The sequence below is a fragment of the Ceratotherium simum genome, chromosome 36, assembly GCF_057802395.1.
Source record: "Ceratotherium simum simum isolate JZ-2026a chromosome 36, ASM5780239v1, whole genome shotgun sequence".
In the NCBI taxonomy this organism is placed as follows: Eukaryota; Metazoa; Chordata; class Mammalia; order Perissodactyla; family Rhinocerotidae; genus Ceratotherium; species Ceratotherium simum.
Genome location: NC_141935.1, coordinates 27,259,701 through 27,280,226, shown reverse-complemented (window position 1 = coordinate 27,280,226; position 20,526 = coordinate 27,259,701). Strand labels below are relative to the sequence as shown.

The 20,526-nt window shown below is 38.7% G+C and overlaps 1 protein-coding gene across 1 annotated transcript in view; it reads right to left on the bottom strand.

Moving 5' to 3' along the window:
• Positions 1 to 20,526, bottom strand: part of FMN2 (formin 2) — a 346,386-nt gene that overhangs the window by 1,671 nt on the left and 324,189 nt on the right. The window contains exon 17 of the mRNA XM_087424460.1: positions 1,246 to 1,327. Coding sequence (XP_087280586.1) covers positions 1,246 to 1,327 — 82 coding nt within the window. The remainder of the gene's footprint in view (positions 1 to 1,245; positions 1,328 to 20,526) is intronic.

The window sequence follows — 20,526 nt, the reverse complement described above, 5'->3', positions numbered from 1 at the left end:
AGATCTACCAGCTCATAAAGGAAAATAATATACGTAGAATCTGTTTTATCTTTTAGAATTTTCTCCAAGACAAATCATCAAATATTTTTCAGAAGAAAAAGCTGTTTAAAATTTAGCTTCTAATGACGTGAATGGGGGCCAACTCACTTTTCTCGTTCTCAAGCCTGTGCACAAATACACAAATACAAAAACTGAACCGGCTGCTTCATGGTTAATGTGATTCAATTCTCTTCCATCCTTAAAATAGCATGATTGAGGTTAACTAATAAATAATTATTCCTCCTCATTCAATACCCCTTTAAGACTGTACTTGAATCAAAAAGACAGAAAATAAACTAAACCATAACAGAATACTTGTCATTTGATAAGATTAATTTTGATACAGAGAAACTCAAAGGAAAATATCTTTTAAATGAAGATGTAATTCCTAACTTTTCCTCAATAGGGCTGTTTAATCATATCCCAATTTGGGTTATTTTAATATCTTTTCCATTTAGATAATATTAGACTAATGCAATTCAAAGTGCTTCTATTTTAAGGCCTAACTCAACTTTTCATTTAAAAGTTTACTTACTCTGTGGCACCAAGTGATAATCCCTCAAATCATTCATCAAAACATTGACAATATCACAAGGGAAAACTCATCATTTTCACCAAGCCCTCCCCTCCCAGGGTGCACAACTCGGTCTTTATTTTAAAGGAAGAAGTGGGCAAGGAAGAAACAAGATTAGCTTGCTAAACTCAGTCTATTGCCTGACAGCTGGTAAACAGCCAACTCTGTAGAGCCATTTATGGGTACAAATCAGGTCTGAGCCCCTGGTCTGAGCAAAGGCCAACACCGTGCTTGGCATTTCCCACCATGTTTTAGATCCCAATGGGCTAATCCAATTATAATAGCCACTCCGGGTTCAAATGCAGCCCTGTGCTTCAATCGTGTGTAATGAAGAAGGTGAAAGACGGCCCCCAACTCCCGCCAACACACACGCATCCACATACATGCATTCCCTTTGTAGAGTTATCTAAATTTTAAGCTTCAAATGCTGAATACTGAGATCCTCCTAGCCTTTTGGGCTTGATTAAAGGCCTAAGAAAAAGCAGATTCTTTAAGTCAGAGCTCATCACTCATTCAAACATAAGAGAAAAAATAATTAAAACATTATGATGTGAGTTGGTATATACAGTGAAAACAGTGTTTAAAAGTGAAAGAAAATCACAAGTTAAAAAAAAGAAAAGTTAAATACTTACAATTCCAGAGTCATGTCTTGGTTTTATTTTATAAAGAGATTTTCCCTTCTTCTGCCTACACATCTCTTCGGCTTCTTTCACTCTGGTTGGGGAAAAGGCAACGTGTGTTTAAACAAAGACTTACAAAGATCACCGCAGGCCGCCTCACAGTACGTGAGTAAGTGCCAACTCATGAGGGATTTGTATTATTGGAGGAAATAATATCACATACACAGGAACGTTATCTGACACTTGATTTGAAAACACAGAGACTAGAGACTAATTCATCCAGGGATTCTCACCCTGGGAGCAAAGGATGTCAAATGGGATAGTCTAAAAACACATTAATATTTCTGTGTATACATTGCATCCTATAGTAAAGGAGTCTTATACACAAGAAAGGAAAGAAACAGCCCTCACTTTCAGGTGAGGGTACTGAGATTGGCTCCCCTACAGAAATCAGACGTATTAAAATAATTAAATAAATGGTACCATATAAAAACTCATACACTTATTTAAACTAATTTCAGATTCACTCTTCCACAGCACACTCACCCATGCCTGAAAGTCATTTGCAATGAATATTTGGGCAGGTTTTAAAAAGCTGAGCTTCATCCAAGCATGGGAACCAATCATTTAATTGAGACCAGAAAATAGAGAGTGAGCAATAATAATGTTTCAACACTTCCAGGATTTTTTTTTTTAAACACACACTCCAAGGAACGTAGAATTGAATTTACCAGAGATACAGTTAAAAGAGGATGTTACTTGGAGATAAGTTCTGGCTCTGCTATTTGACCTTGGGTAATGTCCTCATACCACTGATTCTTGAAATGTCCTCAAATAATAAAAGGGCTCAAGAATATATAATAGTGTTACTATTATTACTACACAAAGTTATGGCAAAAATTAAAAAAATATTTAAAAAGTTCTTTATAAATTATAAAATACTATAAAGTTATGTATAATTATTTTCATTAAATAAATAGTAAGAAATCAGTAAAACGGTATTTTTATTACTAAAAAGGTTTGCCATAAGAAGGAAAATAACCCTGGGTTAATTTATTTTTTAGTATTGTGATTTTCCTTGGAAATTAAAAATGGAGTATTTCTGGGGAAACTAAAAAGGCTGTGACTTATCTTAATAAAAAACTTTTTATGTAGATCTTAAAGCCTATTTCCTGAGAGAAATGAATTATAAATATATTTTTCGAGCCCAGTGGCAAAAGATCTAATGATAGAATTCATCTCCTATATGGCTGAATGAATCCCTGTTTTTAAGCAATAGAATAAAACAAATAATCCACTACAGCAGCTACAAGATTGATGTCACACTTTACATTAAAGCATGACAAATCAAAGAAATTCCTTTTGGACATAAATGCCTGCTGGGTTGATATTGTTATTAATTCCAGAAAATGATGACAATTTAGAAGATGCTCCATTGTTTCCACTTTTATTACTTTCCACCCAAGCCATAAATTGCCTTTAATCCTTCCTCCAAACATTTGAAGACAAAAACATTTTCTTTATAACAAACCAAGGACTGCAGAGTCCCCATCTTCCTCTGAAATAGCTACCAGTAAATTTAAGTTGAAGTATTTGGACAAGGAATTAAGGAAACTTTTTTTTTAGCACTTAGCCAAAATCCAGTAGATCCCCTCTTCAATTTACTTGGCGCTCTTTAAAGTATTCCGTGACATTTAAAAAAACGTCCTTCCCAAGTATTTAGATCACTAAAGCATCTTAATTTTCTCACTCTCCTATTTATTTTGTTCTTAAAACACATTTTTGTAAGGATCATAGGAAGCCAAGTGTAATACACACATATTTAATTTTACACAAAAACAAATTCAGCCATTCCTTATGGCAGAGATGACGAAAACCAAGGAGAGCGTGCGTCAAGGAAGCCGCCCAAGATCTTTCGGCTCATCCATTCACTTGACAATCATTTATGGAGCAGTAACTCCATGTCTGGCGCTGGGCTTTGGCTCAATTTTATAAGGACAATTAAATTCAACGTCTAACAGGAGAGAGACACACAGAAGCAAGTAAATTACAATGGTGCATTAAGCACAGCCACCAAGGTCTGTAGAGGTCCAGCTGTGTCTCAGAGGAGGCTCCTGGGGTTGGTGGGTAGGGGTTGTGGAAACCTTTCTGGAGCAGGTGGACAGCTGAACCTTGTTTCAAAGACAAATCTTAATTTTCCAGACTTTTCTTGGAAGGGGAAATGGGGGCGAAAGAAGAGAGCTATATACAGAGTGACATATGCACAGGCCACGCTAGAGTCAAGGAACACCACGGTGAGCTGAAAGAACTATAAACATGGCTCCCTTCTGCTGCCATAGGATCCACACTACTTGAGGTCAAAGTTCAAACCGGCTCTCTGGTTTACCCTTCAGGTTCTAATGTATGTGAGTGGGGTGAGTTAGTCACTGCATCCTAACATCCTGTTAAGATGTAGTCCTCCAGGCCCACTCTTCTAGATTCTGGTTTAGTCCCTCTGGGATGCATTTACCAGCAGCGCCCAGGAGAATCTGATGCAGGGGGCCAGTGGGCCACACTTTGAGAAACAGCACCCTGGAACCAAGGTGTTCTCCTGGAAGCTCAGCCTGGGCAGCCACACAGCGCCCCTGGACAACCACTCTTCCTCACCCGTCTCTGCCCGATGGCGTAAACACTGGGGTCACAATCCCAAAGCACAAAAACTTGCTCACTTAGGCACTTTGTGAGTCCCACCCCTCCTAGCTTCCTAGCAAATGTTGCCTCTTCCAAAGGCCAATGTTATTTCAACCAAACTCTGGCAACAAGAAATTTTTCCACACTTGAGGCAGGAAAAAAGAATGTGTCCCTGGAGGCGAGATATGCTGCCAGAATTGCCAGAAATGAGAAAAATAGTGAAGGCTAAGCTGGGATGGAGACGTCCCGGGCCAGCTGTCAATATGAGCATCTTCACTCGGGCTCTCCATCTAGGCGATGGTGGCAGAGCTCGTCAGCTACAAGGTTAGGCCTATTAAGTAACTACTTGTACGTACTCCATCCTCTCCCTCCTGCTTCCACCTTCATTCAAAGATGCTTAAAATTTCTTAAACTGAGTAGGAAAAAGATGTTCACTTCACAACCAGACATCAAAGGCTTTAAGTGAAAAGGCATGGTAGCGATAATATTTCAAGCAACAAATAAAAACGAGAAATATATCATTTTTGCTTGAAGAGGAGGAGGAGAGTAAAATGAGGGACAATTCTTCATTTATAGAGACAGCAGTCACATGAAGAGAGAGGAGACCACGGCTGGGCTGAAGAAGATAGTCCTTGGCTTCCAACTTTTGCCCGCACTTGAGTTTAACCCCCAGTTAGGGTAGGGCCTGTGGACGGCGGGCAGAGACATAGCGCTCGTGCATGATCCATAAAATGCGTTCTTTTTAATGTGGCTGCAGTCACACAAAGGGCACTGCCGGGGTATCTGTTAATCAAGATTTCCTATTAGAGAACTACAAAGGGAAGTAAAAATTTTCAGATGACATCTTTGATAAGCTTATTCTAACATCTGCAACTTCCAGTCAGCAATCTATGTTAACAGAAGGAAAATATGGACAAAACCAAATCATATAATAATGAAAATAAAGCTCTTCACTCATCACTTGTAGTGATTTTGGAAAAACAACACAGAAAGCAGAGACTAGAAAACAGGAAATGTAGCATTATTTTTTAGACAGAAGAGGAGGGTTCTAAATGGTATGCAATGGCTATGAGATTTGATGTTTATATTACTATTTTGCTGTACTATCTTTTACTGTCTATGAAACTTCAGAAACAAAACTATGCTGAATAAATTTCAAAAGTATATACTTATCTCTTAAATGAAGGACCAAAAGTAATCAAAGAACACGAGGTGTTCTTTATCTTTTAAGGGAGAATTTAATTATAGGAAATGACCAGAAGACACATGGACTCAGGTTTGGCAAACAGAGCAGGGGACCAATTTGAGCAAAACAATTCCTGTCATAAGCATAGTTTTGCTCTGGCAATGGTCAGAAAGAGTAAGATGAAGAACGTGTGATTTCCAGAAAAGGGGAACTTGCTCCCTTCAAGGACCAGTCTTCGTATATCCCTCGCTGCATACGTCACTATGGTAATGTGCTGATACAGGGCCACCCTCAAGGCCTCCTAAGATGTACATGGCAGCGTGCCCATGCAGTGACCCAACACTGCGTGCTTTGCTATATTTACTTTACATTGCATCCACTTTATAAGTTTTGTTTCTATCTAGGGTGGCAGATGTGATCACTTCTTGCCAGTGCCAGCATGCCTGCCTTGAGTCTCTACCTTCTTTTAATAATTTCTGTCTTCTCTAGAGGGGAAAACCAGATCAGTAAGTAATTCCAACGGGCCTTCAATTAGAGCAATAACTCTGAGTTCAGTTCAAGCTCAAGGAATAGAGTTCCTGGACTTGGAGGCAGTAATTCCAGCTGCCACAGGCTTCTCTCTCCCTCCCCACCTCCCACATACCTCAGGCTCCACAGCTGTGTCTGGAAGGTTAGGGAGGCCACAAGACTGACTTCCAGATAGGCAGTGCTTTACAGCTCAAAATTTCTAAGAGTGTAAGATTCTCGGATATTGCAAACCTCGTCATATTGCACCACTCAACGTGCTTATTCAGCAGGTTGTCCATACAGATGGAAAGTAATGCTGGAAAGAATGTAAAATCTGAAATTCAAGCTTATCGAAGGAAAGAAGTGTGACACCGTTAATTGGTAATGACAGACTTTGTGATGTCACAGACAACCACCTACAGGATAAGAAGTGAAGCACTTGGTGAGGAATAGGACTCTGAGATTATCCCTCAGGCGAAATTATTTTCTAGGTCCTGTGCAAAAATGACCAGAGGAAAATAAGACATCCTTAAGTATGAAAGCTTAAATTTAAATTTACTTTCAAAAAACTCGTACTAAATTTATCTACTAAAAAAGTTGTAAATATAACCTTAAAAAAAACTAAATAAATTTCAATACATCTAAATGGATTTTTTATTCCTTCCATGCACATGTTCTAAGTTGTAACAACTTCATTTGTTTTTGTGTGTGTGTGTGTGAAGAAGATCAGCCCTGAGCTAACATCCATGCCAATCCTCCTCTCTTTTTGCTGAGGAAGACCGGCCCTGAGCTAACATCTATTGCCAATCCTCCTCCTTTTTTCTCCCCCTTCCCCCAAAGCCCCAGTAGATAGTTGTACATCATAGTTGCACATCCTGCTAGTTGCTGTACATGAGATGCTGCCTCAGCATGGCTGGACAAGTGGTGCATCAGTGCGCACCCGGGATCTGAACCCGGGCCGCCAGTAGCGGAGTGCATGCACTTAACCGCCAAGCCATGGGGCCGGCCCCTAACTTCATTTGGTTTTAAGGTTTACGCTTAGAAGTAAGTTGTTAAACATAGAAAATTAGAGTCCAGGAGAATGAGACTATTTTTAAGGTTTATATTATAGAGAAGACAAAGGTAAGTGACAGAATGAAAAATACTTTTTATCACAGAATTTGTTCAAACTAGGTTAAACTCCAATTATTATTTTTATTTTGGTATATTTTAAAACAAATGAAAAGTTTCTCAAATTTTTGTCCTTAATAGAACTGGCTTCATTTATACCAGGGATTACTCTAAACAAAGAGGGTGGTTTCCTATTTCTCTCCTAATAAAGATCTATTTTCTCTGCACTGTCCCTCCCTCGCCCCAGACCCATTTATTGTCAGGCAAACATATACAGAAAGTTCAGTGTGATTAAGTTTAAAGACAGTTTGTGAGATGAATAAGGGAGATACACTCTGGCACAGATACAGAGAAAAGAAACCAGACGTCCCTGGAGCCTGCAGGCCGAATAATTTTTATCTACCTTCTAGAGCAAACGCCAGGCTGGCCACAATCTTATCAAGAAAACAGATACGCCCTCATCATTCAATCGAATGAGAAAGGGAGCCACTTTTCTGCCACAAAACATTAATAATTTGGTCTAAATAAGTATCTGTGGCAGACAGATTCATTTCCTGCTGGCTCCAACTCGGCTTGCTGGGAGCAGCCTGATTCCTCACTGGAGTCTACGGCCAGGGAGAGACTGAGGTGCAACCCGGCCCTGGGATGTCACACGTCTGAGGTCTCGACACAGCAGAGATGGATCTTCTAACAATAAGCTAAGACTAGACATAATTATCATTGTTACCAGTTCACGGTGTACTTCACCAAAACACACCACCATCATGTCTGCTTACCAATTTACAATTTTTTACCCCAAAAGAGAAAAGCAAAAAAAGACACACACACACAAACACACGATGCGGGTGGGGGAGAATCTGGACAAAGGCTGGTTAGGACTAGGAGAGTTGTGAGTCTCTCACCAGGTAAAGACAGAAGTATTAGATGCCTTGTGGAATGAAAGGTGATTTGAGGAGTTTGTTCCTGGCTCTGTCTTCTCTCCTTTATAAACTCAATGCTTTAAAATACACAGAGACAAAACCACAAACCGCCTGAAAATATAATGGAAAGAATCAACCAAAATGTCCCTCACCATTACCTCAAGTGAAAAGAACTTAAGTTTCCTCAGGCACATGTTTCAGACTTCAAGTTGAATTTCTGAATTTCGTTCCTGACAACCTCCGACTTTTTCAGAGAGAGCATTGCATTTGCACCTCAAATGGTTACGGAGAACAATCAGAATGAGCGCAAAGTAACTCTTGACTCGAAGGAAACCAAGCTTTTAAAAAACCTTGGAGTTTCCTGACGTGACAGGAATGTGGCTCAGTGATGGATGTTAAGAGCTGAAGAAGGGCTTGCTGCACAGTCAGAGGGCCCTGCCCCACTCCCTGGGCTGTGGGGCCTTACACACTCCCTAGTTCACTCACTTCACTGTAATGCACCATGCAAGCCTGCCCCTTCTATCAACAATATGGGCTGAATTTTGAGGAATATTCATAGTTCAAAATCTAGGATTCTGTGGCAATTAGACATACATATTCTATGTCTATGTTCTAAAAACCACAAATATATTCTTCTCATGAACATAAAGCCAATAAGCAGGGATGATGTATATCAGTGTTTCCTGAAACTATTTGTGTGGAGTATACATGGGTGAAAAGAGAAGAATCATTTGTTCTCTTTCATATTTGAAAACACATTTGAAATGTGTTTTCTTATGAAAGAAAACACATTTCAAACAATCCAATCAGTTTCTTACAGTCTGAATCTCTTTAATGACTGTCTAAGATTCTATAGATGTAGAATTATAATTCATGAATGAGCTACCTCAGAAAAAAACTTTTCCCCATAGTTTTGTACTGCCTATCGATGAGGAAAGATGGGTATGGATGTACACGGCTATGTTCTCATTTTAGAGCAAACAAAACAAAAAATTCACACACACGCAAATCATCAGTCACGTCAACCTCTCTGTTGAGTCAAAAAGTTGTCAGTTCTTTCCTAACTGGCAAATCCACCGTGCTTTTGAGTCCTTGCTTTCCTCCACCATGCTAATGACTGACGTGGTTAGTTAACTAGTCCCTAATTCTTTAACTTTTCTTATCCTTTGGTCCTCAGAGAACTTGTGAGTTTTCCAACTATGTTCCTAGACATGCTTCCTTAATCTCTTGTGCTGCTTCTCATTTATTAAACTTCCCTTCAAATGTTATTTTTCCCCCAGGGCTCTAATCTTGACTCTGTGGTATCCATAGGAAATCCCCCCTTTATAATTCCAACTATCGTTTCCATGCTGAAGACGTTCAGATCCATACCTTGAGCTCTGACCTTTCCCCCGACTCCAGATCCTCGTGGACAGTGTTCTCCTCGCGCCCACCTGGGCCTTGGTTAAGAACATGACCATTTACCCTTTGAACCCCTTCTCTCCCTCTTCACCAACCACTCCAGGCACATGCAAATGGTTAACGAGTTCTGTTATTAACTATCCCTTAGGAATGATTTTAAAATCTGTCCCAACCTCTCTAATTCCATTGTCCCTGATTTTTTTCAAGCTTCCTCCTTATGTTACCTGGACCACTGCCATACCCGGCAGACAGGCCTCCACATGGGTCTAATCCATCCTTCACAAATGTCCTCAACATGGGAATCATCTGAGCCACTTATTCATTTGCCAAGAGAAAATTGTTTGAGTTCCTTAGTGAGCTATTCAAGGCCATTTACAACTAAGCTAACTTCTCCTCCGTCTCTACAACGTTCCCTGCGCTCCAACCATACAGAACTGCTCCCCACCCCATGGGAGGTCTTTGTTAAATCTGTTCCTCTGGGACTGCCCATTCTCTTTTTCTCTTCCTCCCACAGGTCCTTCAAGTTAAGCTCAAAACTGGCTTCCTCTAGGAAGAAAACCTGACCTCTAGGCAGGCTTCTGTCTGCAATCCTCTATGCTTTCACATAATTTTATTCAGGTTTTTATTTTAAAGAAGACTTGCAGTTATTCATATATCTGTCTCTTTGCCTTACTGAGCAGTAAATTCTTTGAGATGAGGGATCATGTGTATTCATTTTTACATTCCCAGGGATAATAATAAAGCTCACACAGGTAAGTACTCACTAGATATTAGAAAAATAACTGACTCAATGAGTGAATGATGATGAACAGGGAAATTAAAGTTAAGCTAAACAATCACAGAGATAAATTTTGGCAAATAACTAGGGCTTAGATCTAAATCTCTTGTTTTTGCCTTCTTCTTCCGGGGAACTCTTTAGCAGTAGTCTAGATGTCCAATTCACATTCTGAGTAAACTGTGCAGAGTTTTATCTGATTTGACCTTTCAGTTTACTGATTTACTGTTATAATTCCATCCACAAATAACAATTTAGTTTGAATGAATGTACATAAAATTTAAAGTTATGAAATAGTTTAGGGTATCAGATTCACCTTCTTCCATCTTATAGAAAAACTGATTTTGTATACACTACATGAATCATTAGGAGCCTGTAAGGATTCAACATGAAATTGTATCAAACCAGTCTCACTAAATCTTATTAATTCGTAGTTTAGTGGAAAAGATAAATAAGATGTAATATATCTTCCTTTCAACAAAGCGTTTAGAGAATCTTGAATGGGATGTCTGCAGACTAGATAGAGAAATGACGGTTAGATGAGAGGATCCTTGGATGAATTTACAATGATCATATATGCTCAACGAAGATAACAGAGTGACTTTATATACGGTTACATTGCTGTTTTAAAGAGCATTGCGTTGAAGAGTCTTAAGCACCATGAACTGGTAAAATTTATATAGAGACTGTTTTAACTTGAGAATTAAGAAAACTGTCCTAGCAATCACAGATGTCCAAAAAATGAGTTGCTCTTTTATTTGAAGAAAATTAACATTTGCAGTGAGCCAGTGGTGTGCCACACACAGTGGGTGCTCATGTGTAGCATCTCATTCAACCATCTGGCAACCAAGCATGAGAGATGCCATCATGCTATTTTAGAGATGGGGAACCTGAGACTCAGAGAGGTTCTTGAGGTCACACAGTAGAAGAATGAAGAAGAAAATCCAGATCTGGTCGACTTCAGAGTCTGCACTCTTTCCCATATCACTCCCACTAACAAGGACATAAAATCATGGGCTTAATGTCTAGCTATTAGTTCTGTAAAAATGGTATTCCTATAAGGGGAAGTAAATTGGGATACATGATCTTCAATTTATTTCCCAAGTTCAATATCCCTCCCCCTTTAGAGGGCTTCCACAGAATGAGCATCTTAAAAGACACTATAATGTAAGCTCTTTGAAGGCAGAGAACAGAATGTCTCTCCTCTCCATATGCCATGCCCAGCACAGTGCCTGGCTCAGCACCGTAGCTGCTGACACCTACTGAGAACTTACAGGCACAGGGCTGAGAGGGTTTACAGATAATATCTCCTTTAAATCTTGTAGTAACCCCATGAGGTGGAGTCTGTTGTTACTCAACTTTACAATGAGGAAATCAAAACTTAAAATGGTCACATTACTTGCTTGGAGTCATATACCAATTCATTATATTAATTTATATTTATTTTTATTTCTATTTATTTAGAAGCATTTGATTCAAAAGACTGAATCTTTTAAAGTCTGAACATATAAAATGTGGCAGTTTAAAATGAGTTTTGAAAAGAAAAACTATTTAGAAAAATGGGCACATGTTTTATCAGTTACTGGGGAGAAGTACTATGATTGGACAAATTTTGAACTCTATTCAAGGAAGAGTAGTAATGGAAACACAATGGGCGATAGTGTTCATCTTTGAAAAAGGAAAACACAAGATGGTCTGGAGAAATCAAAACTACCACCACATTTTCTTGATTCTAATTGCTAGAAGGAATTTTTGACCCAGTTCTCTAAATGAGGGATGTAAACTGTAGTTAGTACAAATCTAAAAATACAGAAGATAGGTTGTTTCTGCATTTTGTTCTTGGTTTCCTTTGCCTTACAGAAGCTTTTTAGTTTGATGTAGTCCCATTTGTTTATTTTTTCTTTTGTTTCCCTTGAGTGAGGAGACATATTTAAAAAGATACTGCTGAGACCCATGTCAAGGAGCCTACTGCCTATATTTTCTCCTATGAGTTTTATGGTTTCAGGTCTTACATTCATGTCTTTAATCCATTTTGAGTTAATTTTTGTGTATGGTGTAAGATAATGGTCTACTTTCGTTCTTTTGCATGTGGCTCTCCAGTTTTCCCAACCCCATTTATTGAAGAGACTTTCCTTTCTCCATTGTATGTTCTTGGCTCTTTTGCCAAATACTAGCTGTGTAGGTTTATTGCTGGGCTCTCGATTCTGTTCCATTGATCTGTGTGTCTACTTTTCTGCCAGTACCATGCTGTTTTGATTACTGTGTCTTTGTAGTATATCTTGAAATCAGGGGGAGTGTGATGTCTCCAGCTTTGTTCCTTTTTCCTCAGGACTGCTTTGGCTATTTGAGGCCTTCTGTGGTTCCATATACATTTTAGGATTCTTTCATCTAATTCCATGAAAATACCTCTGGGATTCTGATGGGGATCGCACTGAATCTGTAGATTGCTTTAGGCAATATGGATATTTTAACTATGTTAATTCTTTCAATCCATAAACATAGAATATTTTTCCATTTCTTTGCATCTTCTTCGATTTCTATCAACAATATCTTATCGTTTTCAGTGTACAGGTCTTTACCTCCTTGGTTAAATTTATTCCTAAGTATTTTATTCTTTTTGTTGCGATCATAAATGGTACTGTTTTCCTGATTTTTCTTTCTGCTATTTCATTGTTAGTGTATAGAAATACAACTGATTTTTGTACATTGATTTTGTACGCTGCAACTTTACTGTTTTCATTTATTATTTCTAACAGTTTTTGGTAGATTCTTTAGGGTTTTCTATATATAAAATCATGTCATCTGCAAATAGTGACAGTTTTATTTCTTCCTTTCCAATTTAGATCCCATTTATTTCTCTTCCTTGCTTAATTGCTCTAGCTAGGACTTCTAATACTATGTTAAATAGGAGTGGTGAGACTGGGCATCCTTGTCCCGTTCCTGTTCCTAGAGGGGTAGCTTTCAGTTTTTCACCACTGAGTATGATGTTCGCTGTGGGTCTGTCATATACAGCCTTTATTATGTTGAGGTATTTTTCTTCTATACCCATTTTATTCAGAGTTTTTATCATAAATGGGTGCTGAATCTTGTTGCTTTCTCTGCCACCTATTAAGATGATTGTATGATTTTGATTCTTCATTTTGTTAATGTGGTGTATCATACTGATTTGCGGATATAGAAGCATCCTTACATCCTTGGAATAAATCCCACTTGACTGTGGTGTCTGATCCTTTTAATGTATTGTTGTATTCAATTTGCTAATACTTTGTTGAGGATTTTTACATCTATGTTCATCAGCAATATTGGCCTGTAATTTTCCTTTTTTTGTGTTGTCCTGTCTGGTTTTGGTCTCAGGTAATGTTGGCCTTGTAAAATGAGTTTGGAAGCATTCTTTCCTCTTGAATTTTTTTTGGAATAATTTGAGAAGGATAGGTATTAAATCTTTGAATGTTTGGTAAAATTCACCAGGGAAGTTGTCTGTTCCTGGACTTTTGGTTTTTGGGAGGTTTTTGATTGCTGTTTCAATCTCTTTACTAGTGTTGGGTCTGTTCAGATTCTTTATTGTTTCTTGATTCAGTTTTGGGAGGTTGTATGATTCTGGGAATTTATTCATTTCTTTTAGATTGTACAATTTGTTGGTGCATAACTTTTCACAGTATTCTCTTATAATATTTTGTATTTCTGTGGTATCCATTGCAATTTCTCCTCTTTCATTTCTGATTTTATTTATTTGAACCTTCTCTCCTTTTCTTAGTGAGTCTAGCTAAAGGTTTGTCAATTTTTTTTATCTTCTTAAAGAACCAGCTCTTAGTTTCATTGACTTATTGTCTTTTTCGTCTCTATTTCATTTATTTCCACTCTGATTTTTAGTATTTCCTTCCTTCTACTGATTTTGAGCTTCATTTGTTCTTCTATTGCTAATTCCTTTAGGTGTAATATTAGATTGTTTATTTCAGATTTTTCTTATTTCTTAAGGTAGGCCTGTATTGCTACAAACTTCCTAGCAACTGGGAGAAAATGTTTGCAAATCATACATCCGATAAGGGGTTAATTTCCAAAATGTATAAAGAATTCATACAACTCAACAACAAAAAAGTGAATAACCTGATTAAAAAATGGGCAGAGGATCTGAACAGCCATTTTCCCAAAGAAGATATACAGATGGCCAACAGGCACATGAAAAGATGCTCAACAGCACTATTAGGAAAATGCAAATCAAAATCACAATGAGATGTCTCCTCATGCCCATCAGAAAGGCTATTATTAAAAAGACAAAAAATAACAAGTGTTGGAGAGAATGTGGAGAAAAGGGAACCCTCGTATACTGCTAGTGGGAATGTAAACTGGTGCAGCCACTATGGAAAACAGTATGGAGGTTCCTCAAAAAATTAAAAATAGAACTGCCATACAATCTGGCTATTCCACTGCTGAGTATTTATCCAAAGAACATGAAAACACTAATTTGAAAAAAATATACGCACTCTTATGTTAACTGCAGCATTATTTACAATAGCCAAGACTTGGAAACAACTTGCCCACAGACAGATGAATGGATAAAGAAAATGTGGTATACATACACAAAGGAATACTACTCAGTCACAAAAAAGATGAAATCTTGCCATTTGCAACAACATGGATGGACCTTGAGCGTATTATGCTAAGTGAAACAAATCAGATGGAAAAGACAAATACCATATGATTTCACTCATATATGGAAGACAAAATAACAACAACAAACAAACACATAGATATGGAGAACAGACTGGTGGTTACCAGAAGGGAAGGAGGATGGGGGGAGGGCAAAAAGGGTAAAGGAGGATATTCGTATGGTGATGGATGGAAACTAGACTTTTTGTGGTGACCATGCCGTAGTGTATACAGAAGTCAAAATATAATGATGTATACCTGAAAAAATAAATAAATAAATAAAAGTAAAAATACAGAAGATAGAGAAATTTTTCCAAAGGCCTTTTTACACAAATCCTCAATATAAACTGAGACTAAATTTTAAACCTTAACTCAATGAGGGCATTTCTGAGGAGAAAGAAGTGAACATGTACTTCAAGTATGTCCTGTTGCTTTTTGGTGGTCTACTCTGATACAGGGATACAACTCTGAAAAATCTAGGACAATTAGCATATTCCCCTGATTATCTCAAATCGCAACAGTCTCAACTGAATAGCTGTCAGTAACTGGCTAGAATCTTGGACACGTGCTGGAAATGCCAAGATTCTGTGCAGCTGAAGAAGGAGCATACATCTGCTTTAGGGACCAGATGAGTAAACAGCAAGGCTCACATTCCATTGCGTAAATAAAGAGCCTGACCTATATTCCGTCAAACCAACAATATCCTTTTTTCGTGCTCTTCCAAAAGGAATTTAAGATGGTATCAGGAAAAGTTGAGAAATCTGCAAGGCGCTTTTTATAACTTTTTAAAATGTCTAGATGATAAGCTTTTAATAGTCACTGAAAACAGGAATATTTGTATTCATATACATTTTAGGATTTTTAAGCTTTTGATCACATATTTTTCATTGCTAATTTAAAATCTCTGATTTAGAATAAAAAGCGTTTGTTTTCCTCAAGGATCTTGCAGTAGAGACTTTTAATTCTATATTAGATGTGGAGTTATATGAAATTTACAAAAGTAGCTCAGCTGATGTGCCCTTTATCTAAGCCCCATAGGAACAAACATGTTCTCTCTGTACTTATTGAGGATGTTTTAGATTTCCTCAATAAAATGGTAAAATGACAGTTCCCGGTTCCACAAATTTATGATAGTAAATAATATGAATTTTTGTCATACGTGTTGGCCAAAGCTATCATCAAATCACATTGGACAGCAAAGTTCACCTTTTATTACAGGAAAACAGTGTTGTTTACCACATTTAAGATTTCTCATGCAAATACCCTTTCACTATTTCCACTTGTGTTAAGATATTTTCTTAATCCCAGTGATTTTCTCTCTCTTGCATATGGTTCAGAAAAGTTTTTGATTATGGCTAGTGAGATATAAAGGTAAGCTCTGTCGGTACTTACGCTACGGTTTCTGTTTTGACACCTCTCTAGCAAGGACGACGTGGATGAATAACTTGGATCCTATTTTTTTAGAAAGACTTTTTTGGGGGAGGGGGAGGAACTCAAGGGCTATTAGACAGAGAAATTAGTTTATATGGGCCGGCCCCGTGGCTTGGCGGTTAGGTGCGTGCGCTCCGCTGCTGGCGGCCCGGGTTCAGATCCCAGACGCGCACCGACGCACCGCTTCCCCGGCCATGCTGAGGCCGCGTCCCACATACAGCAACTAGAAGGATGTGCAGCTATGACAGACAACTATCTACTGGGGCTTTGGAGGGAATAAATAAAGAAAGAAAATCTTTAAAAAAAAAAAAGAAATTAGTTTATAGGGAGTTTATCACATTTCGTCCCTGTCAGACTCATAAAAGAGCACAACAAAGCTATTTATATCACAATGGTTTAGAATTATGCAGGAGGAAGAATGGCTTAATTAAGGAGTAAGATGTGGGAGATACAAGGCAAGAATGGGATCAAGGAAACACACATATTAAGGGAGAATAAGGGTCACAATTTTTCCTCTACTGGATTATTCCTAGCCGGCTAAAAATATGCTGTTTATCCCATCACCAAAAAAAAAAAAAAAAAATCCCTAATCCACCCCCCGCCCAGCTAGACCTTTTTTTCTCCGCAACCCTTTATATATAGTCACTGTCTCCACTTCCTCTGCTCCTGTCTAATCAGCGTCTGTCCCTAACCTCTCGATGAGACGACTCTTGTGGATGTCACCCATTCCTCCAAATTCCCAAATCCAAAGGCCAACCCTCAGTCCTCATCTCCCTCCCGTGAGCACGAGCACGAGCAGCATTTCATACGGTTCTTCCTTTACGCCCCACTTCTTGAAGCTCTTTCTTCACCTGGCCCACATGCTACACAATCTGGCCTAACATTCCCTCTCTGCTCACACCTTCTACCTCCCTCCTCTCGCTCACTCTGTTCCAGCCACTCTGGCCTCCTTCCTTCCTCAGGCTTTGCACTTGCTGATCTCTCTGTCTGGAACGTTCTGTCTCCAGATATCCACAGGTTTATTCCCATAGTTCCTTCAAGACATACTTATACATCACTTCTCAGGGAGACATTGCCTGGCTAGCTTTTATACACCACCACTACCAACTCTCTCTTCCCTTTGCCCTACTTTATTTTTTGTCAGAGCCCATATCAGCACCCAGTGTATATACTGTAAGCTCCAGAGGGCAAGGATTTGCCTTTGTTCACAACTCCAGTGCCTGGCATATAGCAGCCACTTAATAAACACTTGTTGAATGACTTCAGTAAAGCATGTGTACAAGTCACAAGTTCAGAGTGAAGAATGCAGAAACTGTGTTGAGGGTTAGAAAAAAGTGCAAGAAGGCACTGTGGGGAGCAATTATAAAGGAAAATTAAAAGTTGGATAAAAGCATTCTTGACTCCCCCCCCCCCCCCCAGTTCCCAGGATCTGTCTCAGGATATCCATTCCTTAGAGAATCTACTTTAGGTTGGGGAACACTGATTTTGAAATAGTCCAGCTTGGAAAATTTCACGCAGAGCAAGAAAGGTGAAGAGTATGGCCTTGCTGATACTAGTAGTATTGAGAAGGGTAATCCGTTGTGTAAACCACGGCACCAGTAAGAACATAGCTGAAATAACAGATGATGTGGCCGAGGCTGGGCGGGAAGCTAAATGAAACAGAACAAGTCCAAAGAATTTCTAGAACAATTAAAGAAGTGGGAATACTATGTCAGGGCAATGGAAAACCTGATAGTATCTTCATAGCTAACCTTAAATATCTGAAGACCCATTTCATGGACGGGGGATTGAATTTATTTGTGTGGTTCTAGAGAGGGAATTAGGGCCAGGGAGTACGGGTTTCAGTCAGCCAGATATCCATTCATTGTATAATCCTTTACCCAAACCCCTGGGGCCAGAGGGATTACAGAATTGAGAACTTTTCTAAGTTCAGACAGAAATATGGTATAGAACACGAGCAAAATGGTCTGACACAGAATGGAGTAACCAAACACATTAATATTTCTGTAGTAAACACATGAACATTCACATTAAGTGGGATGGTAAAGACTCTAGATAGCCTCACGTATGTTGAATTTGCCACAAACTTATGAAGTAACTTCTGGTTTCACAGGTTTTTGGATCTCCAAATTGTAGACAAGGGATTATGGCCTTGGACTATACAATTACGAATAAAACTGTATCTATTAGAATAATTGTCCCCAAAGTTTGTGAACTCCATTATTCCTGTTAGGGAATTCATTAAACCCTCACGTAGAAAATAGAAAATGGCCACTAATAATTAAGAATTTGGATGTGAACCTTAATTCTTAGTTTTTCTCAGATCAGCATCATTACGAAACTTGTTTTTAATAACTACTCACAAATGGTAAAATATATACTTTATGGAAGTCAACACAATTTTTCCCTTTTCACTATGACCCACCAACTTTCTGATGGTCATGTTCTCACCTCTCTTGAGCCAAGAGGCTGTGCGTGGTCCCTGATTCTAATCTGAATGTTTGGGACATGTTAGTAGATCATAATCTGTAGCAAAGTGTGTTGTGAGTCCTTTTTCCTCTTCTTTGTTAATAACAGATGAAGTAGAGAGCTTTAAGAAAAAGGAGCCAATTTAACCTGTCCTCATAGTGACAACACTTTCACATACGTGGATTGTATTTTTCCCTGAATGGTTATTTCCAACAACTCCCCATCCATCCATCCAACCGCCCATCCACCTGTCCATGATATTAAAAAAACAAGAGTTTTACCACCTTTTTCTCTAATTTGCCTTCAACACTATCTAGCCTCACGTTCATGCTCCAGTACTCTGTGCTTTTATTCCACATTTGTAAAATGAAAATGTTAAGAAAATTCATCAGAGGCTGTAGGAAATAAACCCATGTACAAACTCAGTACAGAACTATGAGTGCTTCTGTCCTAAAAACCACACACAAGTTTAAGAATATATTAATATCCACATCTACACTGATTTTTAAAATGAAAGCTTTTGCATTATCTCTGAGCATCTGAAATTCCCCTAACTGATGAAATATACTTTTTCCAACTATTCCTCATCTTATTTATCTCCCCCACACACTCAGAAAACTTTGAAGCGGCCAAATGGAATTTTATCAAACTTTCCAAAAATATTCACCCGTGGGGCATAGGAATTTGAACTAAAGAGGTTAACTTTTAAAAATAATTCCATCTCATAAAATTAAGATCTACTTTGAATATGTTTTTCTTTCTGATGTGCTTTATTTTGGCAAAATATGTATTATCTAAACATATAACGATAATTAGAATATTTTAAAGATTAGTACTGCTACTTCCTTCCCTTTTCCTCACCCAACAGACTTTAGAGGCTAATCTGCCACACACTTTCATGATAAATTAAAGCTTAGAGGATTAGAGATTCTCACAGGCAAACTTTCATTTCTGGATTCTGATGTGTGTGTGTTTTCCACATCACCAAGCTATTAACTCTTTTGAAAAAGAGTGAACGTCTCTATAAACTGATCTAATTTTAAGTTTTATCATTTTTCAAAGTGATGGTAAATGCAGCCCACCTTAGATGCTCATGTTATAGAACAACAGAAAACTATTAATAGGGCTGAAATACATAGAGTAAAATACTAAGTCACTAATATAACTTTAGATTATTCCCTGTTTATTTAAAGAAAACAAACCACAGCACTTGTATCTTGTCTCATTAGGGGGTTCTGTATACAGGCGACTACACGAGTTGACCCTGATGGATTCTAAATCAAGCACGTGATCCTCTTTGGCGGTCCCACTCCTCCTAATTTGGTGGAGACGAGGGTCATCTTGGGGTTAATGAGACTCAGGGGATCAGGCCCCTCTCAGGGAGCAAGCAGGCCCCTCTATGTTGACTGCTGGCTTGCCTCTAGGGCACCCCCCAATCATCTCACGTCCCAGCTCATCTCTAGAACCACTCCAGGGGCACAAGAACAGTGAAGCCCAAGAAGAGATAGCAGTGCCCTCACGACCCTGGGTCTATTCTGTTCAGGGCAAAACAGCTACAGTCTCCACCAACACAGCTGGAATTCTGTCTTCATCGAGGCCACTACTTTCTGAAAATGAGTGTTTCCTTATAAAAAGCCAGAAAGCTTGAATCTGCGTAAGTCTCTTGCCACTTGCCAGGTCCAACCATCAGCTAACTGTGTACAATGCAATGGCGGACGCAGCTTATGCAAGCAGAGGACTGCACTCTCCTTTTGTAAATGCAGAACTGGCCCCCTCTCCTCTCAGCATGACCCTCCCGCTGTAAGGCACCCCATCCGACCAGGACTTTATATATAGCTCAGCATCAAGTTTTAAATCATTCAAGGAAGGAATCTGTAAGGAGACATACCAGCCTTTCTCCAGAGATAGATCAATGAGCTGTGGAGACACGTTGGCCGGGACCACTTTCTTTCATCTAGACACAGAGTGTGACTCGTGGGTGCCAGCTTAACTGCTCTTCCTAAAGAAAGGGGCAACCTTTACAATCAATGGGAGGTGGAACGCGGCCAGGGCTGTGTGGCAGAGGACGGAGACAAAGCTGATGGGTTATTTAGAGAATGTTTAACATTACCCTACAAGATAAAATGACAGATGAAGTTGATTAAATAAATTTTTCAAACTTAGAAAGACACTCAAAG